General features: G+C 50.9%; 1 protein-coding gene and 1 pseudogene across 1 annotated transcript; both read right to left on the reverse strand.

Moving 5' to 3' along the window:
* Positions 1-450: 450 nt before the first annotated feature.
* LOC149345114 (uncharacterized) lies at positions 451-20,037 on the reverse strand. The gene is made up of 3 exons (XM_089542726.1): positions 19,757-20,037; positions 10,800-10,971; positions 451-584 (listed from the first exon to the last, which is right to left on the reverse strand). The coding sequence occupies exons 1-3, from the start codon at positions 20,007-20,009 to the stop codon at positions 491-493; spliced, it is 519 nt and encodes a 172-aa protein (XP_089398852.1). The 5' UTR covers positions 20,010-20,037; the 3' UTR covers positions 451-490.
* A 4,362-nt stretch (positions 20,038-24,399) lies between these two features.
* LOC149345115 (uncharacterized) lies at positions 24,400-27,809 on the reverse strand (annotated as a pseudogene).
* Between the last annotated feature and the right edge of the window lie 14 nt (positions 27,810-27,823).

A 27,823-nucleotide genomic window follows, 5' to 3' on the forward strand; every position in this document is an offset into this window, starting at 1 on the left:
TTGATTGATTGATTGATTGATTGATTGATTGATTGATTGATTGATTGATTGATTGATTGATTGATTGATTGATTGATTGATTGATTGATTGATTGATTGATTGATTGATTGATTGATTGATTGATTGATTGATTGATTGATTGGTTGATTGGACAGCTCTCGTTGCGAACGAGACCATCCGAGAAATTAAGCGACCTGGAAGTCGCGCTTGCTAAGATACAACTTAAGAAACCAGCAGTCGACAGCCATGAACCATGGCCCGCTAACTAATCTTTGACTCTATCGAAGGAGGCCCGTTCTTCGGTAAAAAGCGGCAGCCGGTCGCACGCTCTTCGCGCATCGCTGGAGCGAATGCACCTCAAGATGGCGTCTTTTCCGGGGCCACACCTTCGTTCCGGCGGAGGCGCCCAAGGAGATGCGCGCCCCCTGAGTAAAATGACGACGCGAGTCGAGTGTGCTCAAAGCTTGTTCAGCGAAGCAAACAGGGCGCTCAGGAGCAGGAGTCGCCGCCGAAGCGGCTGCAGGGCTCCTGCGCCACGCCGCTGGCGGCCGCCGACAGGAAACCATCGCCGCCGGAGAACCACCTGCGCCAGCGGGAAGGTGAAGGCAGTTGCTGTGAAATTTATTCGTTTTATTTATTCAGCACCACATACTGCAGACCCTTGTCATGGTCCTAGCAGGACAGGCATGTAAATTAAGATGCAGAGGGAGCCACTGCGATGGCTCAGTGGTTATGGCACTCGGCTGCTGACCCTGAAGACACACAAGTTTGATCCCGCCCGCGGCGGTCGCATTTCGATGGATGCGAAATGCTACAGAGGCTCGTGTACTGTACGATGTCAGTGTACGTTAAAAACTCGCGGTGGTCGAAATTATGCCGAAATTAGGGTCGAAATTATGCCACTACGGCGAGCTATGGGACGTCATACACCATAAAACGAAACGAAACAAAAAAAAAACTCAGAACACGACCAAGAAAAGTATGCATAAGAAAAAAGTGGCAAGTGTTAGTTAACTATAACAACGTCATAACAAGATGCCAGTAGGATATTGTCCGCGGAAAGAAACGAATACTTAAAACAGTCAGTTTTCGCAAAATACGGTGTTAGTGAGTGATTCTGATGATGCCGGGTATGTAGGGTGGATAAAGGGGATAAGTACTGAGCAGGTACCAAAGCTAACTTCTGGTCAAGCAAAGAATAAAGAAAGTCATGACGTTGTTTTCTTATTCGCGTTTCAAGTGATTCAGTATTTGGAGACGCCGCCGGAAGCTGAGTGGGAGAGTCGGTGATTTTAAACTTTCAATAAATAAACCGAAAGTTTAGTAAATTAATCCCTTATTATCGAAGCATATTCGAGGTTTGGCATGATGTATGTGTTATATGACAATAGATTTAAGTTAGGAGGAGAATTTCTAAGTTTATGCCCCAGGAAACATAGCTTTCTAACCGCGGAAGAACATGTTATATACGTGCGAATTCCAGGAAAGATTGTTACTTACTGTTACTCCTAGATATTTGTAGTTATTGATCTGCTTTAGTGGTCATCCAAAAGGGGGCGAAGCTGTTTATTTTTTTCAGCGTTAACAACCATGACAAACTCACTGCACCAATCGAGCACATTTTTTTTTACTCAGATCAAGTTCATTTTGGTCCCCAGTACACTCAAGTTGACGAAATCCCACACATTCATTACTAAATAAGCGCATATGTGTTCCGGGGGTAACCACATTGACAATATAATTTATACAAAGCTGAAAAAGGAAAGACCCTAAGACACTTCCTTGGGGCACACCAGAGGTGACTGGGAGATAAATGTAGCTGCACCCATCGACAGAAACAAACTGCTCTCTATTGGTAAGATGGTCTGCAATTCATGATATTAAATGTCTGGTAGATAAATGTTTTTTTTTTTTCATTTTTGAATGAGTTTTCCGCGATGAGCTTTATCAGATGCTTTGATATAGTCCGTAAAGATAACGTCGATGTTGTGGACACCACCCGGATGGGTGGTAACAGCGATGAAAGCACCCCTGGCCATAGCAGGTGGTTGCGTCAGCTGTTGATTCCCCGGAACGGGCTCAGGAACGGCAGGAAGTCTACGGTGCGACGCCGTAGAACACGAGATCACCGGAGCAGTAGTCGGCATTGCTCTCTTCCAGCCGAGGCTTTCCTCACCCGCCGGAACCTCAGCTTCTCTGGTCTCCCCCCCCCCCCCCCCCCCCCGTGCCACGCTATCCCTCGCGCTTTTATAGTCTTGGCGTTGGTACATGTCATCCTTGTCGTCGTCTCCATCGTCTTCTCTTCTCCACCAATCATCTCTTCCCACCTCACCAAATACTTCTTCATCTTCTTTATTTTCGGGTTAATACACGTCATGCTCGTCGTCTTCTCCAAACTTCTTTAGTTCATACTTTTATTTAAAACTTAATATTATATGTGACAGCATTCCCCAAAGAAAAGTATATAACAGCTGTATCTTACCCGCACCCGCATATGGGTTAGAGACGTGGAGGCTAAAGAGACGGGTCCAGCTTAAACTGAGGACAACGCAGCGTGTTATTGAAAGGAAAACGGTAGGTGTAGCTTTAAAAAAAAGGAAAAGAGAAGAGTTGGTGAGGGAACAAACACGGGTTAATGACATCCTACTCGAAATCAGGAGGAAGAATTGGACTTAGGCGAGGCATGTAATGCGAAGGCAAGATAACCGACGGTCATTGAATTTTTCAGGTCCAGTGAGAGTCCAATTGGTACCACCAAATTTAGAGGCCACCAGTCTTGACAAGGTAAGTTGGTGGGCGAGTTGGTTCCGATACTCCATGACTACAGCGCAACGAACGGGACAAGAAGAAGAAGGACACAAGCAGAGTCTCTGCCTGTGTCCTTCTTCTTCTTGTCCCGTTCGTTGCGCTGTAGTCATGGAATGCCAGTCTTGAATTGAGCGAGAAAGACCCACTGCTTTTGCAGTATTTGCCGCATTTAGCAATTCATAAACATATGTTAGTGGCCTTTCACCTGACCGACATATGCTAGTAGCTATGAGAGGGATATAGAAATTGCGCGCGCTTTGCTATCACCATGGCTCCACGTCCTCTCTTGAACCATGTAGAAGAAAGAAAACCATTTTCGTTTCTCTAAAACCACGTTTAAAGGTCACGCTACTCCTTCATAATGTATTCTTTCCGCTAAACACATTTACAAGGGATAAAATATTTCGCAAATAATAATGATTCAGAATGGAATTCCTGGGACTTGGAGGCCTTGTTGAAGAATAAGCAGCACGATTGTATTTGAGTTTTTTTACTTACTTTACCTACTTTTTTTAGTTACCTGTGACTGCTTGAGTCAAGTAAGTATCGCCTCTTCCGCTGCGTATACGCCACAATTAACGTTTGTTTTTAGATGATACAAAGCGGAAAAGGGGCAGGACGAACGAAGAAACCACATGGACAAGGCGCTTACTGCAACTGTAATATTTTAATGCACGATCTTGCCTTTATAGCATGGTGCAAGGGAAAAAATCGCAACAGGCACACAATCAAAACACACGACAATTGTGACGATAGCTGATATCAATGCACACTCTCGCCCAAGTACACAAGTTCCTTTCTTGTCATTGCCACAGAGGGGTTGCTAACACATGCTTCACCAGCTTTTGTGATTAGGAATGATCCGACAATTTCCGTGGTGTCCTTTTGTCTGTGTCTTGTGACGACACGTGCATCGGAGAAGATAGGGTTACATCCTTCGCACCCTCTGCAGTGTGCAGCAAGGTGGCCTTTGATGGCCCCATTTTTCATGTCATTATTATGCTCAAGCAGTTCTTCATTAAAACATCTTCCAGTTTGTCCGATGTACTGTCTCCCGCAAGACAAAGGAATGCTGTAAACAACCCCGCCCTCACATGGTACAAAAGGTCACGGTGTTTTATGAGGCACCGTTTAGGTGATGCCTCTTCGCTATAAAGGCAAGCTCGTGCATTAAAATATTAGTTGCAGTAAGCGCCTCGTCCGTGTGGTTTCTTCGTTCGTCCTGTCCTTTTTGCAGTTTGTATCATCTAGTCATGTACCAACTCGCCCACCACTCGATTCTTCTGAACGTTTTTTTTTTTCCCCAGCCGAATAAGACGTCTGTATTCAGCGCAAGCATTTTTCATGCGGCCCACCACACATGTCGAGGTGTTCATTCATTCGATGAAGAAGAAATAGCATTCATCGCACGTAGGCCAACGGCAGAAGCAACAACAATAACCCAAAGACAAAGCATAGCCCAAAAGAAGTGAACCATGGAATATCGCCCATGGAAGCAAAGTGAAAACTGCAGGACGAGGCAGAACCGAGTGGCAGCACAACTACGCCGAAGGTTGAAGGCCACGCAGCTTTCAACCTCTGAAACGCCAGCCAACTCGCTCAACAGTTCCTGTTGTGGGACTAAAAACAGTCAACACAAAAAAAAACGTATTGTGGATGCAGCATGATACCGCTGAACTAGGTGGAAACTATGAACACGAAATCCCACCGCAAGCAGCACCTTCAGTGTAAGAATACTTCAAGTGCTTTTGCGCCGACTAAATCTTTGGAAATTGTGCATTATAAACTTTCTGTTAGTGCAGTAAAGAAGTGCTGTGAGCTTGAGGCATGGTCTCTCTTACATGGCAGCTCTCAAAGCAACCAGAGCTTGTTTTCAACCAACTCAAGAATTCCGATTGCATATAGGCCGTACACTGGCCCGCAGAGAAGGAAAAAATAACAGGTACAAACTGTGTGTCATGTCATTTTCGCGTATTATTGGTTTAAGGTGGGGTTTATTTGTAGAAGCTTCGGGACGGAAGCAGGGCCAACAGCAGTCCGAGACCAGCCAGTCCAGCCAGGGCGTGCACTGTAGGCGAAGGCCATGCGGCTCGCGCGTATGCCTGTCGTTTTCCTTACAATGGTCCCCCACAGAAGAGGAGCCATCCTGGCTATACTTAAGGGGCGGACAAGACAGCGGGGTCGTGGTATGTCTTGAGGCACTGGATATGGACTGTCTCGCGGCCATGGCGTCTGAGATCGGGAAACGACGTGAGTGCCTCAGCAGTATAGCTGATGGGAGATGTTTGCTTCAAGAAGCGATAGGAGCCTTGATATTTAGCGAGAAGTTTCCGGAAGAGGCCTTGAGTACGGGGGGGCATCCACAGCCAGACAAGAGAGCCGGGCGGTAAATGCTGGGTAGGGTGATCTTCATCGTGGTGGTTTCTTTGGAGCCTGGCGGCTTGGGAAACAGTGGTGCGCACAAATGTGTCAGGGCGGTAGAAGAGAACAGTATCGCTGGGAACGGAGGGATGTCGGCCATAAAGAAGGAAGAAAGGAGAAAACCCTGTTGTGAACCGCGTAGCAGTATTGTACGCGAACGTAATATAGGGGAGCATCGGGTCCCAGTTCGTGTGGTTCGAACCGACGTACATAGTCAGCATGTCACCCAGAGTGTGGTTAAAGCGTTTAGTGAGGCCGTTTGTCTGAGGGTGGTAAGCGGTGCAAGTCCGATGGATGACGTTGCACTCGCGGAGCAGAGCTTTGATGACGTCAGATAATAAGACGCGGCCTCTGTCACTGAGGGGCTCACGAGGGGCACCGTGTCTACGTATGAACCAATGCAGAAGAAAGGATGCCACATCCTGGGTTGTCACAGCCTTGAGCGCGGCGTTTTCAGCATACCTCGTGAGGTGGTCAACGGCAGCAATGAACCATCGTTTGCCAGAAGCAGTATACGGAAGAAGCCCGTATAAATCAATGCCAACCCGGTCAAAAGGGCGAGGCAGACAAGAAAGCGGCTGCAACTCGCCGGCAGTACGGTTGGTGGGTGTCTTGCAGCGTTGGCAGTCGAGGCACGAGCGTACGTACACCCGGGCAAATCGTTAACTGGCTTGGGTGTTGCATTGCTAAATGCTCCTTGTAAAAGGTTCTTTTCGGCTTCACCGCTGGCATATTCATGCTGTAATTTGACGCGCGAGTTGGCATTTCGTGGCTCCTTTTTGTTAATATAATGTTTGAATGGAGTACTTGCGTGTTTGAAACAAAGTTATTAGAAATATTCATTGTCGGCCACTATGAAGAGCCGAAACAAGCGGGATAGGCAGCAATGGATCTAGTCCATATGGCCTCATCCTCTGGGTAAACTACCACTCCTTTCATGGCGGACAAGTCGTTTACCCAGAGTAAGCGCAGATGCGCCACCAGAACCACTGCTGCGTATTCCGCTTGTTTCGGCTCTTCGTAGTGGCAGACAATGAATATTTCTGATAACTTTGATCTAAAGACGCAAGTACTCCACTCGAACATTATTTGAACAAAAAGGAACCACAAAATACCATCTCACGCGTCAGATTACAGCATGAATATGCCAGCGGTGTAGCCGAAAAGAACCTTTTACTATAGGTGCATTTAGCGATGCAACACAAGGCATCAGCGTCCTCATGCTTGCGGTCCGACCGGTAGACGACACGGATGTCATATCCTTGGAAACGCAGCGCCCATGTACCAGGCGGCCGGAAGGATTTTTCAGTGAAGAAAGCCAACAAAGGGCACGATCCGTAACGACCACGAAAGGACGGCCGTATACGTAAGGGCGAAACTTTCCTATGGCCATACAATGGCGAGGCACTCATTTTCAGTCACAGAGTAGCTGGACTCAGCCTTGGTAAGTGTGCGGCTAGCATCTGCAACGACATATTCATCGAATCCACATTTGGCTGGGGGGGGGGGCACTGCACAGAGACCAATACCACTGTCATCCGTGTGGACTTCAGTCGGGGCCGAAATGACGCAAAATGAGCGGTTCCGTGAGGAGACGACGCAAGGTGCTATAGGCGTCGTCGCATGCGGGGGACTAAGCCGAGAAATCAGCATTGCCGCCGAGCAGTCGAGTCAAAAGGACCGCAACTGATGCAAAGTTGCGAATGAAGCGCCTAAAATAAGAGCAGAGCCCTGGGAAGCTGCGGGGTTCTTTAGTTGTGGAACGTTTTGAAAATGCATTCACGGCACGAAGTTTGGGCACGAAGTTTGGTGGGATCAGGGCGTACACCGTCTTTCGACACAACGTGACCTAAAATTATAAGTTAACGGGCAGCAAAAGTGATTTTTTTTTTAATTCAGCTCCAGGCCCGCGTTTGTGAGGCATGTCAAGACGTGCTTCAGGCGACATAGATGCGCTTGAAAGTCGAGCGAGACGATAACTATATCGTCCAGGTAACACAAGCATGTCTTCCACTTGAGGCCACGCAAAGCTATATTCATGGATTATTCTCTCGAAAGTAGGAGGAGCGCTACATAGGCCGAAAGGCATGCCGGTAAACTCGTAGAGGCCGTCAGGGATTACAAACACGGTTTTGGCACGATCTGCAGCCGCCATTTGGGACGTGCCAATAACCAGAACGCAAATCAAGCGAAGGAAAGCGCTCCGCTCATTGTAGACGGTCCAGAGCGTCATCAATACGGGGCAGAAGGCAGACGTCTTTGCACGTGATCTCATTAATGCCGCGGTAACCGACGCAAAATCCAGCGGAGCCATCCTTCTTGACGAGGACAACAGGGGAGGCTGATGGGCTTTGGAAGCCTGAATAACTGCGCTTTTAAGCATGGTGTCCACCTGTTCTTCAGTAATTTGTCGTTCAGAGGCGGAAACATGGTATGGGCGCTGTCGCAGAGGGGCTTGGGCCCCGGTGTTAATGTGGTGCTCGACAGTCGGCGAGCGCCCCAAAACTGGTTGGTGGCAATCAAAGGAGGAGCGAAACTCCTCACGAAGCGCAAGAATCCGGGTTCGCTGAGTTGGAGGAAGAGTGGCGTCAGTAAAGCGAAGGAATAGGTCGGTCGAGAATGGGGCGGGCGCAGAAGTAGGTGGGCTGGGGGCGCCCATGGCAACAGGCGGTAACTCTGCGGCAACATCGGGATGGTTGAAAACAGAATCAAAGAGCTGCACGGTGCCGACGCATTCGCCGCGGCGCAAAGCAAAGGGGTTTGAAAACGAGTTGAAGACCCACAACGCGGTGAGGCTGGCGGATATAGTGGACAGGGCATAAGGCAGAGGCAGACAATGGCGGCGCAGGAAAGTAGGAGACGGCGTGAAGACGACCCTTGCATCGTGAACACAATCATAGGAGAAAGGCACAGTCACAAAAGAGCACGCAGGAATATCGATACTGTCGGTGACAAGAGCTTTGGCAGAAACAAAAGCATCGCAAAGTCCGGCCTCTGCCACGGAATTAGGCAGCGTAGAGAGCGCTACTTGAGCCCGACCACCGTCGATAATCGCATCGTGCAGTGATGGGAAGTCGCAGCCTGGGATGACCGCATGCGAACATGATGGGAGAACGATGAACTCGATCATATGTAAAATGTGACTACCCGAGCAGTACACGCTGCTAATGGCTGAATGAGGTGCGCGCTTGCAGTTCCTGACGACAGGCCAGAAAGGGGCGTCTTCCCTTTACTCAAAGAGCGGTAAAGCGCTGCATCCTTGACAGAGATCGCAGTCCCGGTGTCGACAAGCGCCAATACAGATACTCCCTCTATAAGAACTCCAATTAAGTTAGCGGCAGACAAACGAGGCCTTTCAAATTTCGACGACTGCGCAGTTCTTGCCTCAGGAACTGCGACATCTTGAGTTGCCGGAGGACGCCGTCTAATTGGCGAAATGGAGCGCCGACGTGGAGAAGGCGAACGGCATCCGGAGAAGGCGGTGCGCTCAGGAGACAGAGAACGGCAGGAGGTGAGCACTGACGTTGGGGCCAGTAACCAGAAACTTCGGGAAGCGGTCGGGTGACGTTCACGCGTCGAAGGGAAAGCCCCGCCATATGACCTGGCAAGCCGCAGAAGTAGCAGATCGGGCGCGCAGGCATGCACCAGTACCAGTTGAGCAGGCGGTCGAATAAAAGCTACGGACTCTCGAACGTGGCCAGAAGGCGGAGCATAGGTAGGTGGTCGAGGTCTCGCAACAACGTCCGCATATATGTCAGCGGGGTTGCGAGACGTGTGGGCTGAGGGGCTTGGGGAAGAGCCTCAGCGACCTCTTCTTGAATAATCTGGCGCAGATTCGGACCCAAGTGTTGTGGTGGCTCTTGTTGGCGTGAAATAAGTGAGAGCTGCCTAGCAACTTCACAGATGAAGCTCTTGATGTGCGACAGGAGCGATGCCTGGTCGCCTGCATCGTCAGGACAGCAAGCGAGTCGATGCTCGTGGTGTGTTCGCGAGTCAGAGCCCTCTGCTAGAGTAGAGTAGTAGAGAGTCTGAAATGCGTCGACATCGATGCCGTTGAGAATGTGCCTGATCTTATCGGCTTCAGACATCTGTGCGTTCACTCTCTTGCACAGGTCGACGATATCATCGATGTAACTCGTAAAGTTCTCGCCGATCTGCTGAGACCGCGCATGCAAGCTCTGTTCGGCGCGAGTTTTCTTACAGCCAGACGGCCAAAGACTTCAGAAAAGCTTTCTTTGAAAACGGATCATGATGTAATGTCCGCCTCATGGTTCCGGTACCACAGATTCGGTACGCCCATCAGATAGAAAATCGCTTTCTTCAGTCTGTTGTTCCCTTCCCATTTGTTGTGTGCGGTCACCCGCTCATACGATGTGAGCGAGTTCTCAACATCACGGTTGAGGACTGGTCATGGTCAGATTAATTAGTTTGCGGGGATATGATGGCCGCAGCTGGCACAGGACAGGGTTAATTGGTGACATGAACGAGGCCTTTGTCCTGCAGTGGGCGTGGTCAACTGATGATGATGATAAATTGTATGCATTTGCATGCGCGTGCAACTATCATCGCGCTAGATATGAATTGTACGGCGGGAGCTCATGCCGAAGCGCATTCGGGCTAGTACTCGTGGCACCGCAATCGGAGGCAATTTATGGCTTTCGCCATTCCGAAGATGCCCACCACAACGTAGCGTTGGGCCCAGAACAGTCTGCATATGCTTCGCCGCGCATTCGCTGGCGTATCAACACCTTTTTCCACCATCCCAGTCAAAAAAATACTGCGTCAAAAATACAGTAAAATATTTTGTAATTTTGTCATAAAGACAGGTTTGTCTGTGGCGTCTCTCATAGCCTGAGTCGCTTTGGGACGTTAAACCGCATAAACCATAAACCAAACCAGATTTTTCTGTCGCTTTCAAGTATTTTTCTGTAATACTGTAGTTTTTTCTGCAGAACTTTACAGTAGTCTGAAGTTCTGCAGTACTTTTCGATAGTAACTACACAAATTTCTGTTAGCCGCTGTTGCTCAGTGGTTAGAGTGCTCGGCTTCTGAGCCGAAGGACGCGGCTTCGATCCCGGCCGCGGCGGTTGCATTTCGATGGAGGTGAAATTCTAGAGGCCCGTGTACTACTCGATGTCAGTGCAAGTTAAAGAACCCCAAGTGATCCAAATTTCCGGAACCCTTCTCTGCACGCGTCCCTCATAGCCATAGTCACTTTCAGAGGTTGGACCCCCTGCACAAAACCAAAGTTCTGTTGTTACAAATTCTTGTTCAAAAGCATTGCAGAAACTCTGTTGTGATGACAAACTTTTCCGCGGTGTTTTTCGGCTGGGATAGGACGGCGTACCACTTTCTCTCCGTGAGGAAATGAAAAAAGAAAATTGACGAAAGTAGCTGCAGGCTGTCGATGAGGAGCTACACGGTGTAGCTTTCTCGCAGCCGCATAAATCGCAAGTGATTTGATGAGAAAAGTTAACGGCGGAGGTTACATATGCGCATTTTCGGAGCCTCGCATCGCTGTGCCTGTTTTTCCTGGACTCGGGTACAACCAAGGGAGTGCTGTCGTCACCTGCTAGCTGGCAGCAGCAGGTTGAGCAGCGGCACCTGGACGGTGGCGCGCCGGAACCACAGGCAGGTGCGGTAGGCCACGCAGCTGCCACCGCCGGTGGCGTGTCCGGCCGCGGGATGTCTCGGCTGGCTCGCCGCCAGGGCCGCCATGGTCTCCCGAGCCGTGCGCACGCCTGCGACGCAGTAGCGCTCGCTTACTGGAGAGCTCCTATCGTGGGAGGGGAAGAGAAAAAAATACACTGAGGGGAAAAAGACGCAGACAAAAGATGACGTTCAATCAGGCGGGAGGCCCTACCGGGCACGTTCCACAGGGGCGCTTCCGCATGTTACCCGTTAGATTCTACAGGGGCAGCCAGCCACTCTTGAAGAGAACGACATCCCGTCGTACGAAGCCAAGGTGCTGTTGGCGGGATCGGAGGTAGTTGTGTGGAGAACATGTGGTGCGCGACTATCCCGATCGATATGGTGGAAGCTGTGCCTCATCTCGTCGTACAGGATCGCTGAGGGGTGTGAAGGAGCCGGGCCTTGGAAAGTGCCTTGAGGCGCGCTTCTCGTTCGTCGATGGCTGATAGCGGGTAGTCCGAGTGTGCGTGCGTGTGTGCGTTGGTGTGCAAGAAGAGGGGGGGGGGGGGGGGTAGAGGTATACCAGAGAGCGAGATTTAATGAAAAGAAGAGATTTAAGCCAGCATGTAAAATTCGCTGACATGCTACTCCGCGTGGAGAACGGAATTGGGCATAGAAAAACAGGAGAGAGGCGCACAAAATTATAAAGTAAAGAAGTAAAAGAATAACAAGAGAAACAAATGATAAAAAATATACAATAAACGGGCATTGATTTTGGGCTGAGGTGCATCAACGAGTAATACAAGAAGATATTAAAACTTCGTTAGTCAGGGTTGACAACGTTCATTGCAAGAAGAGTGCATAATGGTGAGATGTGAGGCGGTAATACACTTTGTCGGGTAAACCAGCGTCTAAATAGGCAAACAAAAAAATATTGGCTGTGGTTTAGCACTGGTTAACCCTAGTTTAATTGCGAAAGCAGTTGAGCGCGTTGTCTCTTCCTCGCTTCGTTCTTTCGTTGTTGCCTCTCTTTCGCGCCCTCCATAACGACTAGAATCTACTGAGACGAAGCGTATATATATATATATATATAGACGCTTTAGAGCGCCGTATAATGGGGGCTGCCATCTTTGATCATGTGATCACACCGCCATTACGCCATGCATTACGCGCCTCCTGACTGCTCGGCGCGCGTCTCGTCGCGAAGGCTGCTGCGTCTGAAGGTTCGGTTCCGACAGGCAGTGTTTCGGCTGATACTCTGTAAAGGAGTGGGAAGACAGTATGGTTTGGCCAAAGCTTCGAAGTACATGTGAGAACCCTAATTTGATCACTTCTAGCGTGAAAACGGGATCAGGTTTCATGTCGCGGAGAGCCGCTGAGCTCTCCGCCTCTTCGAGACTGCTGATGGATCGCCTGAATGCTTGCCTTTGCATGCGCTGAAGGCTTTGCTTAATGTTTTTATTATTATTATTATTATATAAAACGGCAAGGTTCAATGCTCCTGTGGCCACGCAAGTCGTTGTCCTATTCTGTACCTGCATGCATACACTGCTCTAAAACGCTTACATGCATATCGTACGCGTTTGTTTACCACCTGTCAACGGTGCTTAGGAAACCTAAAATATTTTCTACCGGTTTTGTTAAACACAGAAAGGCGGCAAAAACAGACACACAAAGGTTGACTATCATGGTAGCAGTACCATGCATAAGCAGCCTTCACAAGCTGGCGTGCAATCGTTTCGAAGGATTCCGCGACATAATTGTTATAACGCGCGCATGGCAACGCGTTCAAACTAGACGAATTTCATAATTCAGTCATCCTCACATATAAAATTGTCGCACGCTCCACGCTCGATATGCGGATATGGAAATGCTCGAGGTCTCGTTGGTTGTAATTATTGAGCTTCACTCTGAGCGTGCGAAGTCACTTTTAGTGACTGTCTCGCACGGACCGCGAGCCAGTGACAACCACCCAGCACAGCAGCCGTAGAGCACATGTTTTACTCCGAATATGGTCCACCAAACAAGTGCTACTTGGACGAAGTTCAGCAGTAGCACCAAGACGGCTTGTAATACACGCACTGACGGTAAGCACTGTCCGCTCGCACCGCTGTGCAGTGCATAACAGTCGGGGCATGCAGGAGTGTCAGCGTTCCTAATTCGGCCTCGGGCGCTCCTTTTACTAATGGCCACAAACCATAACTTACGAGCATTGGGGTCTCAGCTCAGTGCACAGCAGCAGAAAGCGCGAGTGGTGGTTTCGGTGGCGGAAGAGCTTCTTGCGGCTGTGTTGTGCACTTACCCTCGCTGATTTTCCGAGAACGAAACCTTTCAATGCTGACTATCTAGCGCCGGCGAACGTGTTTGTTGCGTTCGCCCGTGCGGAGACTGTGCTGGCGAACGGACGCGACATTGGCGTTACCTGCTTGTGCAGCTCGGTTCCGTGAAGCCCGCAAACGATCGCATCCCGCACCTTTAACTCTCTGCCGCAATTCTTGCAATTCACTACACAGCACTGATTTCCTCTGCCTTTTCCATCTTCGCACGAAGAACAAATTCGGCAGCCACCCACGATATTTTCATTGGTGCGTTGAAGTTACACGCCGGCGACTTACGAGGCTCGTAATGCCGCCGTGTTCCGAGCGCATGTGTGGCGCCATCTGGTCTCAAACAGAAGCAGCGTCGCCGGCGGCGCCATCTGTTGGAGCGCGGCTGCGGCGTTGCTAGGCAACGGCGGCTCAAGGTCGTTCGTGGGCCACGGCATACGGCTGAAGTGCGACCACGCGACGAGCCGAGCTGGCTGGCGTAGTGTTGCTTACGCAACAAAACTGACAGGATGGTTACCACTGGCACGGCCGCTCAATGGAGAGCGCACAGGGTGCGGCCCGTCGCGTCGCCCGAAAGAGCCGTATTGCGCCTAGTTCTCATCGCCACCGCTGCGGCGCCACCGCTCCGGGACGGGTCCGGGCGGGAGAGGTGTGCACAGCGGCCGAGGCAGTGCTTTCGTTTAGGCGTCCGCGCGGTAGGCGCTTTGTAATTTTAGCATTTATGAGCTGCGTTTCACACATTATGGCGATGTCACGTGCAAGTTTGCTATTGATAGCGTGATAGCGGCATGTCACCATCACTGCGCTTTTCCAAATCGCACGTGCGTTTTCACCGAGAATCGAGGCAGAAGTGCGCTTCGCCGAGCAGTCATCCATTCGGTTACGGGCGTTTCAACCACTGTAATAACTTATTGCATATTACATTCTTGAACTCGGGACAAGGTTTCGGGCCACTTATTCAACGTGCACTTTTTGTAAATTTACGTTTGTGGTCGTAACGTTCAGCATTATAGTTCAGCCACTTGCTCCGTTTTCGCTGGAAATAGTTTCAAGTGGGTACCACCACATGCGAGGGTCATCCCAAAATTAGGGTCTGCAGTTCTTTTATAGATCGAAAGACATGTTTAAGCAAATTACAAATCACTTAAAAGGGAGACCATTCACTTAAAAGGGAACCATTTTTCTACTTTCCCACATAATCGCCGTTGCGGTCTATGATTTTTTACAGACGCTGGGGCAGTTTTTGAGTGCCCATGTCATGCCAGCTCGCCGCTATGCCGTTGAGGAAGCGTTTGACCGCATCTTTCACTTCGTCATCATCAGTGAAGCGCTTTACAGCGTGGGGTTCTTTTAGCTTTGGAAACAAGTGGCAGTCACTTGGTGCCAAGTCCGGACTGTAGGGTGTGGCTTATGACGTCCCATACAAACTGTTCTAGGAGAGCGATGGTTTGACAGGCATCGTGGGGGCGAGCGCTGTTCCTCTTCTGCGATTTTGAATCGCCCGTCTGAGTTTCTTATTAAGGGTCTCACAATATCTGTCCGCGTTTACTGTGGGGCCAGGAGCCAAGAATTCCACCAACAATATGCATTTTCGATCCCAAAACACAGTTGCCATGACTTTGCCGGCAGACTGTGTTAGCTTGAATTTTCGCGGCCTGGGCGAAGAGGAGTGCCGCCACTCACGTGATTCTTGTTTGGTCTGAGGCGTGAAGTGCAATGTTTTATGTTTCATCCCCCGTAACAATAGAATACAAAAATGTCTCCGTTTCGTCTCCAGAACGCGGAAGAAATTCGCGGGAGGAGTCAACGCATTGTTGTTGATGGTCGTCTGTGAGCATTCGCGCAACCCGTCTTGCGCACACCTTCCGGTATTTCAACTTTGCAGTCAAACTCCTATGAATAGTGCTTCTAGAAACGCCAGGAACCGAAATGCAGAGTTCGTCGAGTGTGATCCTCCGATATTCCCGCATCAATGCGTCGACCTTCGCGACTGTCTCATCAGAAATTGACGGCCTTCCGCTTCTTTCTTCGTCGTGAATTTCAGTGCGACCAGCTGCGAACTCTCTACACCACTTGCGGAAGGTTTTAACATCCATGCAAGACTCTCCGTACACTTCCGTCAACTGGCGATAATTTTCGATTGGTTGAACGCCATTTGCGTGAACTTCGCTCCTGGCGGTAGCGACAAACGGGAGCTCCATTTCAAATGGTTTCCGGGCCAAGACTGACAGTCCCTTTCCCGCTGAGTCATGGCTTGTTTGGAAGACGGGGAACAATGAACACAGCAGTATGGCGAGCAGCCACGCATATAGTTTCCGTGCGGCCGCAGCCCTTTGGAGACGTTACTTTTGGGATTACCCTCGTAAATATACTGCTGACACAAACAGTTGCAAAAGGAAAAAACACAAGACAGCCGGGTCAACTAGACACCAGCAGGCTCAGCCAATGATTTTCGTTTTATTTTGAAGCCACGCGATGCACCGAAGGAATTCCAGCCTATTTTACAAGCGAAGAACAATCCTCGAAAACGGTTTATGACCAAGTATGATTTTTTGCACCGTAAGATTGATGTTTTCTGCCCAATTGGTCATCAGTGGTCGAATTAATTAGTTTGGTTAGAAAGGCTTTGCAGAGGTCCTCAGTGTGACTGCTGTCTTCTCTCTCGCAAATAAACTCCTGACATTGCTCATAATAGGGAAGAAGGGCTGAAACCACCATGTTGCATAGCTTGCTGCTTCTGCGGGAACTCATGGAAACCGATCTTCGGTTCTTTTCTTGCGTTTGTGGTGCACAGCGGCACTCAGCAGTTGCGTGGCATGGTGTCGCATGCGCTTAGGACGCTGTCGACACAGGCACCCATGACAAGCACGCAGAACTAGCAGAACCACGCGGTCATGCAGAGCAGTTACAGCGAAAACACACGCCAACACAGCCCAGCGCAGTCCTTCCGCGTAGTCTGGCCAAGGTAGATGTACTATGGTAGCGTAGGCTGCATAGAAGCCCATACGTTCAAAACATGACGGCTTGTGGTGCGCAGCCAGCGACGTCTTCGAAATGCGTGGACAACTAAAAAGTGACGTCATAATTAAAACAAAAACGCGACGTCAAAGTCACGTGTTTTAGTGACGTCATATTTGTGACGTCAGCGTCACGTGCTGCTTGGCGGGAAAAATTAACTGCTGAACGCCGCGACGCTTCAACGCGACACCCGACACGAGAACGAAGAAAGAAGACACGACGAGTGCCGACCACCAACGCTATTTTTAGGTAGTCAGTTCTCGTTGTGCCTTTTTCCTTCGTCCTCACCTCAGGTGTCGCGCTGAATGTCGCAGGTGTCGCGCTGAAGCGATGAAATGTGACGCCGCCAGACAGGTTATCGCTCGCACATCGTGCAACCGCACACCTCTTTTTTGCGTACGGGGCCCCATGGCCACAGACGATGCCCTTTTGGGGCAAAAGCGACAGAACTGCACCCAACCGAACAAAACTACACAGAAGCACTGGCAAAAGGGAAAAGCGGAAACTGTACACGCACGATGCACACCAAGAACTCGAGAAACAAGCAACGAGGAAAAAGTAGGGCTAGCAGAATCGAGTTTCAAACAAAAGCAAGCAGAATGGTCAAAAAAAATATGACATCAGAGCACCGTCAACCTTGGCATCGTCCCGCTGCCATTGACGCTGCTCTGAGCGAACGCTGTCATAAAATTTTTACAAAGCAAGCGCTATACTTTCTAAGAAAATGCACACTACTAAAACATTTTAAAAAGGAATCACTGCAATTGTTTTTGAATGCTTTTGAAACACAAAATATGTCCTAATTACTTTCCTCTTCTAGTCGTGTTTGTCCACTCATTTCATTTTGGCGCTTTAGTTCCACCCCTAATTTGATGTCGCTAGCACTTGGTTCTGGACCGCATTCAAGCTCCGGCTTCGCGACCTATTTCAAATGACCTTGGTCTGGCTCCGTGCCGGCGGCGGCTTGTCACGGAGTAGTGGCGCCCCCGCGGAGAATAACGGCGAAAACTTGAACTTCTCCCAATACGCGCTTCCCCAGCCGTTGAGGCGCGACGCGGCGGGTCGCACCAAGTGCGCCTCCATTGAGCGGCCGTGCCACTGGTTAACTCAAGATTCAGCGTCAGCTGTTGATGTATTTATACTTTACGATATTGCCCCGTAGTGGTGACTGCAGTCAGAGAGACAGCGAAAATGACATCTAAAAGGAACTGCTTACTGGGCTGGCTTGAGCACACAAAGAGATTAATGACTCGCCTTCCTACACTGTCGCCATGACCTCCTCCTCTCGCCGTACCCTCTTCCTTCCACGGCAACCCTCCTCCTCCTTCTAGGGTAACTACCCTCCTGGTGGTTCCCATGGCAACCACGTACCGGTAGCGCCTTCTCACGCTTTCGCCCTACCCTCTCCATCCTGATTCCGCTACTGTTCCCGAAGCAAAGAATCCCTTTGAAAGGCCATGACAGATCCGCAGACAGCTGTTCTGCGCGGCTTTCTGGGTCTTCTTACTTGTTGTAGATAACCTGTGAAGTACTGGTAAACAATACCGCAATTAATGTACTTTCAACGTAGGTTTGTTTTTTTTTTTTTAAGTCGAACCATTGAGCGGCAGTTGCTGCCCCATTGCATGCGCCCGCCACCAGCCTGAAGATTTGTGATGCTATCCTCTTACGGAGTGTTTTAACCTGAAGTATACAAGATATTTCTGTCATCACAACGCCAAGGAATCGCTGGGACCGTACGTATAAGGTAGCAACTGTGCCGCTATCAGGAACGGATATCTGGTCATTGTTTGCCTTGTGAAAGCCATGGCAACACTTCTTTCCGCCGAGCGACTAAGCCCTCTTGGAGCAAAATACATGGCGATGTTCAGTAACGCTCTCTGAAGACGTTGCTGATTGATGCAACGCGAGCGTTACGCAGAAAATGCGATGCGTACTCCTCGCGGCCTTGTTATGTGTACACGGGTGATACTGAATAGGAGAGGCCTAAGTACGGCTAACTGAGGTTCACCCTTCTCCTCTGCGTAGCCCAAAGTTGGATTATTTGGAGTACTCATTAAAATTTGCTGCTCTTTTAAGCAGTTTTATGCATCCCTCCGAGTCCAAGATTGCCCAAGGCTGCGTGCATGGCAGGGTGAAAAACAGTCAAAAGCGGCCGTGATGCCAAGGAAAACGGCTGTCGGAATGCGTTGAGCATGAAGGTCCTCTTCAAGAGACGAAACAAGGGCGAAGACATTACCAATGACACTTGAGTGTGGACTGTGGGAGTGAAACGCGTGGTCAGCAATAACCTATACGCTGAATGTCAGGGTTAGAGTGATGTGGCCGGGAGAAGTGTGGCGAAGGCTAAGGCCTACGCTTTGAAGGAAAGGGTGGTGTAAAAATGGGACTAATTAGAGATAAGAGAATGGGCAACAGCTACTGTGCCTTCCGGAGTGATTTAAATTAACCTGCTTGGGCAGGTGTTTGAGATGGCGCAGTGCGCAGGGTCAAGCCTTGCTGCGGCCAGCAAGGTTCAGTGTGGGATTTGGGCTGGGATCATTATCCTAGGACGAAGAAAGCACTGTTGCCTTGTGTGTCTTGTCACTCCACAAGACACAGTGTGTTGACATATATTTCAACACACTTCGCAAAGACAGCTACTATCATTCCAATAACCAGCCAATAGACAGCTGAGTAGCTGACTGGAAGAAATAGGGTATCTTACAGGTCTGGCGAGGGCCATAGCGGTATCATTCAACTTTACGACAAATGAGGAAAGGCGCAACAAACCAAAAAAAAAATAGATAAAAAACTCGCAGGACGTTTCATCATCGTCATCATCAGCCTGACTACGCCCACTGCAGGGCAAAGGCCTCTCCCATGTCTCTCCAATTAACCCTGTCCTGCGCCAGCCGCGGCAACCATATTCCCGCAAATTTCTTAATCTCATCCGCCCACCTAACTTTCTGCTGCCCCCTGCTACGTTTGCTTTCTCTTTGAATCCACTCCGTTACCCTTAAGCACCAGCGGTTATCTTGCCTTCGCATTACATGCCCTGCCCAAGCCCACTTCTTCCTCTTGATCACAACTAGAATATCATTAACGCGCTTTTGTTCTCTCACCCACTCCGCCTGCTTCTGATCTCTTAACGTCACACCTATCATTTTTCTTTCCATACCACAAGCAGCCTGTCGAGGCGTTGTAGGAGCACTTCCGGTTCGGTGGCTTTACTTCCAGTAAAGAAAGTTTGGTGGCGTCAATTGGTATGCGATACCACGCTGGTGCAGTCATGATGAGTCTATATTTGGCACGCTTGTCATGACCACGCATCACGTGTCATAAATGGCGTCATTAGGTGTGACACGAGACGGCGACACCGCCAAAGGGCCTGACGAGCTCCATGCGCTCTCGCATTATAGCGCAATTCATCTGCAATTCACAACAGACCATCGACCGCCGCTGAGAATTACAACTACGAGCATTCCCTCTAACAGAAATGGCGTACTGAAACTCGTACTGGGATAGGTCTTGTTCGTGCACGCCGCGAGTCAAGCATGCCGGCGCTCACCAGAGACCACCAGCACAAGGGTCGCGGCGGTGCCCAGGAGGCCGGCGAACAAGAGCCAGTGGGTCATGGTGCGCGCCGAAGACCACTGGCCGGTCCAAGGGAACGCCTTCGCCGGCCGCACGCTGCATCCGGCCTCGGGGTCGCCAAACAGGCGCCGCTGTGCACTGCGCAAACATTGATGCATCGTGGCTGCTCTCTCTTCTTCCCTGTCGCCACTCTGAGGGGGCGCTACTCCCATCACCATCATCACCATCCCCACAATAGAGTTTCGGTTGGGGCTATCTGGTGCATAGTATTCTTAAGATGAAAGGTGAACGCAAACACAAGACAACCCACAGAGAAAAGACAAAGACAAGAGGTTGTCCGTGGCTATTCTTTGTTGGTTGTCTTGTGTTTGCGTTCACCTTTCATCTTAAGAATACAACTGCACGGGGCAGCGTACTGCTGCGTTGCTCCTCAATTTTCCTCCTAGTCTTTGATGTTTCTGGCTACATATTTGTTTTCCTTACTTGAGCTTCAGTCGGACACTGCTCATTAAGCTACCCATTCATTGCGAAGGAGATGGCTGCAACATCATCATCACCATCAAAGGACTAAAACGAGTTGCCAACAGATATCAACCGCGCTGTGTTGTGTCTCTGCCTGTGTCCTTCTTCTTGTCCCGTTCGTTGCGCTGTAGTCATGGAGATATCAACAGCAGAGGGACACTGAACTTCATTCAGTTAAAAGGCAGCAGAGTTTCCCTTTGTCCCCGTGCCGTGGGCTGTGGGCTTCTCAGCACTAGCGATACCGCATGCTCTCTCTAACTTGCCCCATTCGCCCCTCCGCACCCCAAGCCCGAAACAACGAACAGCCCGCTCCCTACGGCACGTGGACAAAGGACCATATCCTTCCCTTTCCCGCCTCGGCTGCACTGCCATAAAAAGCTGTCCGTGCCAAAGCCGCGTTAGAACGCTACATGACCCCGAAATTAGAAATGGGGAGCGAGAAGCCACGTTTTCTCATCCCTCAAGGCTACCTGTTCAACACAACGGCCCTATCAACAATCGTGGTTTGACATCATTCGTTTGGAACACGTGGCCAGCGATTACTACATTCCCAAAACAAATACCAATCGCAACCAGTGATTCTCCCCCTTCACCACGGAATATGACAGTACTATCCAAGCGAACGTTATTTTACGACCCAGACGGTTCCTGAAAGCTGAACTCATCACCGACACTGTGGCACCAGTGTCCACTAAGGCCATGACACAAGCACCGCCCACTAAAGCTTCAATGCGGTCCGTTGGCATAACAATACCGATGACCGGGCGACCGCACCTCCATCGGCCGCACACGTTAGTTTCCCGACGACGGTGGGGAACGACGTTGGGGAGAAAGCGAGCGGCGAGAGCGGTGTGGAGGTGAAGTGAGGCTTCGGTCAGAGGCAGGGGAGTCGTTCCGTGGTGGCACGTAACTGGATGGGCGCTGAGATGACGTTAGCACGCGGTCATGAACAGGCGCATTGCAACTGGGATTAGGGTGCGACCGTTGGCGCTGGTAGCCGGAAAACTGGGCCCGGCGACGGCAGAATCTGGAGATGAGACCGATCGAACCATCTCGGTAACAAACTGGTGGGTCACGGGGACACTCGAAATAACACTCCTGGTATCCAGTGTCGAAGTGGCCATCGTACTCCGGCTGCCGCAGGTGGCGTTGCGGACCAACTGGAGTTGGGGTGGGTGATCCGGGGAGTGTCGCTGTAATCGATGCGAGTGGCACTGATAGGGGCCTGACTGGACAAACTCCAAGGGGAGGAGCGGTAGGCCGGAGCTGCATGCAGAGAACAGCTCTCATACGAAACGTCACTGCGGCGCACAAGATCTTGATGTCGGGAGAGTTCGTCACGGACGATTTGACGAATGACGTCAGGAAGAGTCACATCATTCACAGGCTCGTGGAAATCCACGCTGGCGACGGTGGTGACGTTAGGCAGGCGGCCGAACTTGGAAGTAATTCACCGCAGCTTAAGAGCTTCAAAGGTGCGGCAGTGCTTGATGATATCCGTGGGAGAGTCTAAATTTTCTTTACTAATAAGAAAACTGTAGACGTCCTCTGCGGTGCCCTTGAGGAGATGGCCAACGCGATCTTCGTCGGACATACTGGGATTAACGACTTTGCACAGCTTCAATACCTCTTCTATGTATGTCATGCAGGTCACTCCAGGCACTTGCGCTCTCTGAAGCAAAGACTGCTCAGCGCATTTTCGTTTCGCAACGGTATCCCCGAAGCAGCTGCGGAGCTCTTCCACGAAGCGGTCCCAACTCGTTAAAGAGGCTTCGTGGTTTTCGAACCAAGTTAACGCGGTGCCATCCAGAAAGAAAGCGACATTGGCCAGCTGCAAGTAGCATCCCTGTTGTATCGCCGGCTGGCACACGCAGAGCAGCAGCCAGCCAAGCAAGCACGACGCCAGTAGCCGAACGAAGAAGACCCTTTAATAGATTAGTTGCGTCATTATATACACAGCTAGGGTAGCCCGTGGCGCCCTCCAGGATAGGTTAACATTTCCCCTTCTAAAAAATGAGCCAAGGTGGCGGCTCATTTGACTACTTCACATTGTCAGCAATCACATTTCATAGTGCGCGAACCACGAGGGTTGCCTTCGCTCTCGCGTTGATCGTCGCAAAGTTACGGGTGGTTCCGTTCTCGCTGGTGATGCGTGAGCTGCGCAGCTTTCTGTTGACGGTGCTGTTGTCGAATGAGGCCCAACGAAGTTCCGGGTAGAGCCGAACTCAAAACTTGCGACGGCAGCGGGCAGATGCTCCCTAGGGTACGGCACTAAACGCTCTCGGTTCCACCTGCGGCCATCTTCCAGTTCGTAGGTGTCTTGGTGCCACTGCTTAACAACCGTCAAGGGCTGGGAATACCTAAGAGCACCTTTGGGAATGTGCCCTGGCAACTTGACCCGTACTCGTTGGCCTGGCTGAAGCGCCGCGTGCTTGGCAGCTCGTCGCCTATCCGTGTATTGTTTGCTTGTCTGCTGATGTTCGGCCACTCTGTGACGCAACGCTTGCAACTCAATGTCTGGCCTCTGGAAGAACTGGGCACCTGGAGCTCCGACTACATCCAGCTTAGTTCTTGGGTGACGCCCATGCAAAAGCAGGGCAGGTTTTTCTCCTGTCGTCGCGTGTGGGGTGCACCGGTGTATTTATTTATTTATTTATTTATCATCATACCCACAGCGCCATTGGCTGGCATTACAGTGGGGGGGTATAAGAAAAAGTACACAAATGCCACCGCGTGCAGGTGATTACAAAAAAAGATAACAATGAGATAGAAAGAACACGGAATTATTATACACAAAAAAATGTCACAGCATGGAAGAAAATGAATCATTTGATAATATGGACACTACTTCCTCAGGCAGCTTGTTCCATTCCGAAACCGTTTTGGGGAAAAAAGACATTTTAAAAAGGTCAGTCCGGCACCTGTATTCTTTAACTTTAAGTGAATTATCTCTACGTAAAGACACGTAATCAGGGTTGGCTATATTTGGTTCTGTCTATTCCAGTTCTAGAATGAAATATATTATGAAATAATTTTAAACGCAGTACTTTCCTACGTTTTTGAAGTGAGTCCCAACCCAAAGATTTTTTAGCGCTCGTTACACTAAAATATCGCCCATAGTTATTGAAAATAAAACGAACGGCCAAATTCTGAACTCTTTCTAGCTTTTGAACGTCATGCAAGGTTTTCGGATCCCAGACTGTGCAAGCATACTCAAGTATGCTTCTAACGTTTGTATTATACAGCAGTTCTTTAGTCTTTAAAGGGAAAAGTTTAGCGTTACGTCGCAGGAAACCTAAAACACGACAGGCTTTGGCAGTAACGAAATGCACGTGACGATGCCAAGACATTGAACTTGTTAAATATACACCAAGATATTTAAATTCCAACACTGAAAGCAGTCTGATATTATTTATGTTATAAGTGAAAATATGGGGAACCTTCTTTTTAGTGAAACACATATGTACAGATTTTTGTAAGTTAATATGCATTCTCCAGTTCTCACACCACTGGGCCACTTTACACAAATCCTGTTGTAATGCATCGCAGTCACTTTGATCGTTAATAATTCTATACAATACACAATCGTCCGCAAAAAGACGCATGTATGAAGAAATACCTGAAAAGATGTCATTCATGTAAATTATGAACAGTAATGGGCCCAAGACGGATCCCTGAGGCACCCCTGATGTTACAGCCACCTCATGCGATTGTTTCCCGTTGGCAACAACACATTGGCGCCTAACGCTCAAATATTCCTTTATCCACCTAATAACGTTCTCATTTATGTTGTACCAGTATAATTTTTGTACTCCAAGGTACTCTGTGATGGCATCCTTTAAGGGCCGCTTTTCCTGCAAACACACCTGGACGTAATCCTTAAGCACGCGGTTAAACCGTTCGATCTGTCCATTCGCTTGTGGATAGTAGACAGCGGGAAAAGTATGCTTTATACCTCTCTCTTGCAGGAATTCTTCAAACTCGGTTGATGTGAACTGAGGCCCATGATCGGACACAACGGTTGTATTGTTGTATTTGCTCACCTGCTGGTAATTGGTGAGCCAATCATCCACATCTTCGCCAGCCTTCCCGGATTGGATTGGATTGGAGTAAACTTTATTTGTGCCTGCAGTTGGGCGCTCGCGCGCCCCGACGAGGGCCTACGTCGTCTACGAGGCTGCCGTTACTCGGCGCGGGTCTCCGCTCGCCGTTGCCGGCTCGCTGGGTCCCTGCCTTTCGAGCGCCCCGAGGACCTGCTGGACGGCCCATAGCTGTTGGTCATGGTCGTTGCTCTTCGCTGCTGCCTCCAGCCGCGGCGGGATTGTTCCTGATCTTGCTTCCTTTGGATTTCTGATGCAGTCCCACAAGATGTGCGTCTGATCTGCCGGCTCCCTCCGGCAGACTCTACACGTATCGGTCGGGTAGGTCTCGGGGTACATGCGATGCATCAGTCCCGGGCTCGGTAGCGATCCGGTCTGGAGCTGTCTCAGTAGTACCGCCTCCGCTCGACTCAGCCTCGGGTGCGGGGGTGGGAGAGTCCTGCGAGCCAGGCGGTAGGTCTTCGTGATTTCGCTGTAGTCGGTCATGCGGTCCTTGGCTCCGAACCACGTCGGACGGTGTGTTGCCGGGGCGCGGTTGGTTAGCGCTCGCGCCGCTGCGTGTGCCGTCTAATTGTGGTTCGCACTGCGTTCCGACGCGTCGCCCGCGTGCGCCGGAAACCACTTGATTCTTACTCTTCTGTCTTGCAGTTTAGTCGCTCGTAGTACGCGCTCGGCCTCCCTGCAGACTTGGCCTTTGGCGAAGTTTCGCACCGCCTGTCTCGAGTCACTCAGCACCGTGTAGCAGTCTGCGTCGGCGATGGCCAGGGCGATGGCCACCTCCTCCGCTTGTTCCGCTCCGGCGCCTCTCACGCTCGCTGCCGTCCTCGTGGCGCCGGTCGACGCCTCTATGACGACCGCTGCGAAGGCGTTCCGTTGGTATTCGGCCGCGTCCACGTACCGCGCGTGCTCGTCGTTGGCGTGCAGGTCGATGAGAGCCTTGGCCCTCGCCGCTCTTCTTTCCTTGTTATACTCGGGGTTCATGTTCTTGGGTATGGGATCGATTCTGGTCTGGCGTCGGACCTCTTCGGGGACGGGGAGCTTTGTCTCCGCGTCGTTCGAGTGTCCTATTCCCAGGTCGTCCAGTATCTTCCTCCCGGCTTTGGTCGTGGACAGCCGCTCCAGTTGAGAGGTCCGTTGCGCTTCGGCTATTTCTTCGAGCGTGTTGTGGATCCCGAGTTGTAAGAGGCGGGTCGTGCTCGTGGACTCGAACAGGCCCAGCGCCGCCTTGTACGCTCTCCTGATGATTACATTAATTTTGTTGCGTTCGTGTTGCAGCCATCTATGGTAGGCTGCAACGTACGCGACGTGGCTGATGACGAAGGATTGGACGAGCCTGATTAGGCTCTCCTCTCTCATGCCAGCCTTTCGGGAAGTGACTCTTTTGAGGAGTCGCATAGCGTTGGCCGCTTTTGCCGTGAGACGGGCGATGGTTTCGCCGTTTCTTCCATGCTTTTCGATGATCATGCCTAGGATCCTGATTTTGCTGACCTCGGGGATCACGTTGCCGGATTTGGTTACGATTCTGATTTTTTCGCATTCGCGTTGTCTGGTCTTGCATCTGCCATTGTTGGTAGGTGGGAGTATGAGGAGCTCCGATTTGCTCGGCGAACATCTCAAGCCGGTGCCTTCCAGGTGGTCTTCTATCGCGTCGACGGCGGCTTGCAGAGCGCCCTCGATGTGGGCGTCGCTGCCGCCGGTCACCCACAGAGTGATATCGTCCGCGTAGATGGTGTGCCTGACGTCTTCGATGTCCGCGAGCTTCTCGGCCACTCCGATCATTACCAGGTTGAACAGCATCGGCGAAATGACCGATCCCTGCGGTGTGCCGGTGCTCCCGAGCTTCTTCTCTTGCGTTTGTAGGTCGCCTGCTCGTAGCTGGGCGGTCCTGTCCGTGAGGAAGTCCTTGATGTAGTTGTAGGATCTTTCGCCCATGTTGAGCTTAGAGACTTGGGACAGAATCGCCGAGTGTTTCACATTATCAAAGGCGCTCTTTAGGTCGAGACCCAGGATTGCCTTGTTGTCGCGGGCGCTGCCGCCATTGTCTATGATTTGGTATTTGAGCTGCAGCATCGCGTCCTGCGTGCTGAGGTGCTGTCTAAAGCCGATCACCGTGGCCAGATACAGCCCTTCTCGTTCCAGGTAGTCTTGCCACCTGTTGAGCAGGACGTGCTCCAGCACCTTGCCCACGCAGGACGTGAGCGAGATGGGCCGAAGGTTGTCCGTGTCCGGTGGCTTCCCCGGCTTGGGTATCAGGATAGTCTTGGCTGTCTTCCACTGCTTTGGTAGCGCGGCCGCCCTCCGGCACTTGTTGAAGTATTTTGCGAGGTTCTCAATCGAGCTGTCGTCGAGGTTCTTGAGCGCCTTGTTCGTGACGAGGTCCGGGCCAGCTGCCGACCGGCTGTTGAGGGCGTGCAGGGCCGCGCGGACCTCCTCGACGTCGATGTCACGATCGAGTTCCGCGTTGGGTAGTCCGCCGTACGGCGCGTGTTGTTCGGTGGGCGTAGTGGGCAGGTATTTGTCATTGTTGCGCCTGGTGACTGCATCGGCGCCCTGTACCGAGACAGCCCGATGTATGAACTTGGCGAGTCTGTCCCTCTGGTGCGACTTGGTCTTGGTTTCGTCGAGCAGGTGCCGCAGCAGGTTCCACGTCTTCCCGCTATGCATCTGCCCGTCTGCCGCGTTGCAGATCTCGATCCACTGTTGCGTGCATAGAGCGCGGCAGTGCTCCTCGATCGCTCGGTTGACCTCCGCCACCTTCTTTCTGAGTCTGCGGTTGAGCCGTTGGTTCTTCCAGCGACTGAGTATTGACTGCTTGGCTTCGATGAGATGCGCTAGCCGGCTGTCTACTTTATCAATCGCAGCGTCCGTTTCAATTTCTTTGGTCGCGTCGCGTACGCTCTTGGTGATTTCGGCCGTACACGTCTCTATGTCTTCGATCTCGCCGTCAGCGTCTGTCTTCTGGCTTCTGGCGTCTCGGAAGGCATCCCAGTCGACCCATCTGTGTGTTTTGATGCTGGTGTCGTTGTGTTCCGGTATGCTGATTTCCACGACCTCGGCAGCGACCCGGTCGCTGCCGAGGTCGGTTCCCGTGTTTCGCCAGGTGATCGCTCCCCGGACGTCGTTCTTGACGAACGTGAGGTCCGGAGTGGTGTCCCGGGACACAGAGTCCCGGAAAACGTCCGCGGCTCACGGTAGTGCTGCTAAGCGGGCACTGCTGCTCCGGTCGGACGTGCGGCGGCTTCCTTGGTCATTTGCACGGGCAACGGTGGCAATCGGGCAATTCTTCGGCTGCAGCGGTTTCTAGAAGGGTCCGTGGTGATCGACGCAGCACCTGCACCACACCTGGTACTCCGCGATCTCGTCCGTGTGACCAAGGGCCATGCCACTCTTTGGACTGTCAATCATTTCAACGAACCTGC

This window comes from Amblyomma mixtum, chromosome 5, assembly GCF_055824585.1.
Source record: "Amblyomma mixtum isolate Tamu chromosome 5, ASM5582458v1, whole genome shotgun sequence".
Classification (NCBI taxonomy): domain Eukaryota; kingdom Metazoa; phylum Arthropoda; class Arachnida; order Ixodida; family Ixodidae; genus Amblyomma; species Amblyomma mixtum.

What these genes read in the sequence shown, in the direction of transcription:
- LOC149345114 (XM_089542726.1), bottom strand. Translation starts at nt 20,009, where the DNA reads ATGGTGATGATGGTGATGGGAGTAGCGCCCCCTCAGAGTGGCGACAGG. An exon ending in CCTTGTGCTGGTGGTCTCTG is followed by an intron (nt 10,972 to 19,756) that starts GTGAGCGCCGGC and finishes ACTGCGTCGCAG; the next exon opens with GCGTGCGCACGGCTCGGGAG. An exon ending in CTGCTGCTGCCAGCTAGCAG is followed by an intron (nt 585 to 10,799) that starts GTGACGACAGCA and finishes CCGCTGGCGCAG; the next exon opens with GTGGTTCTCCGGCGGCGATG.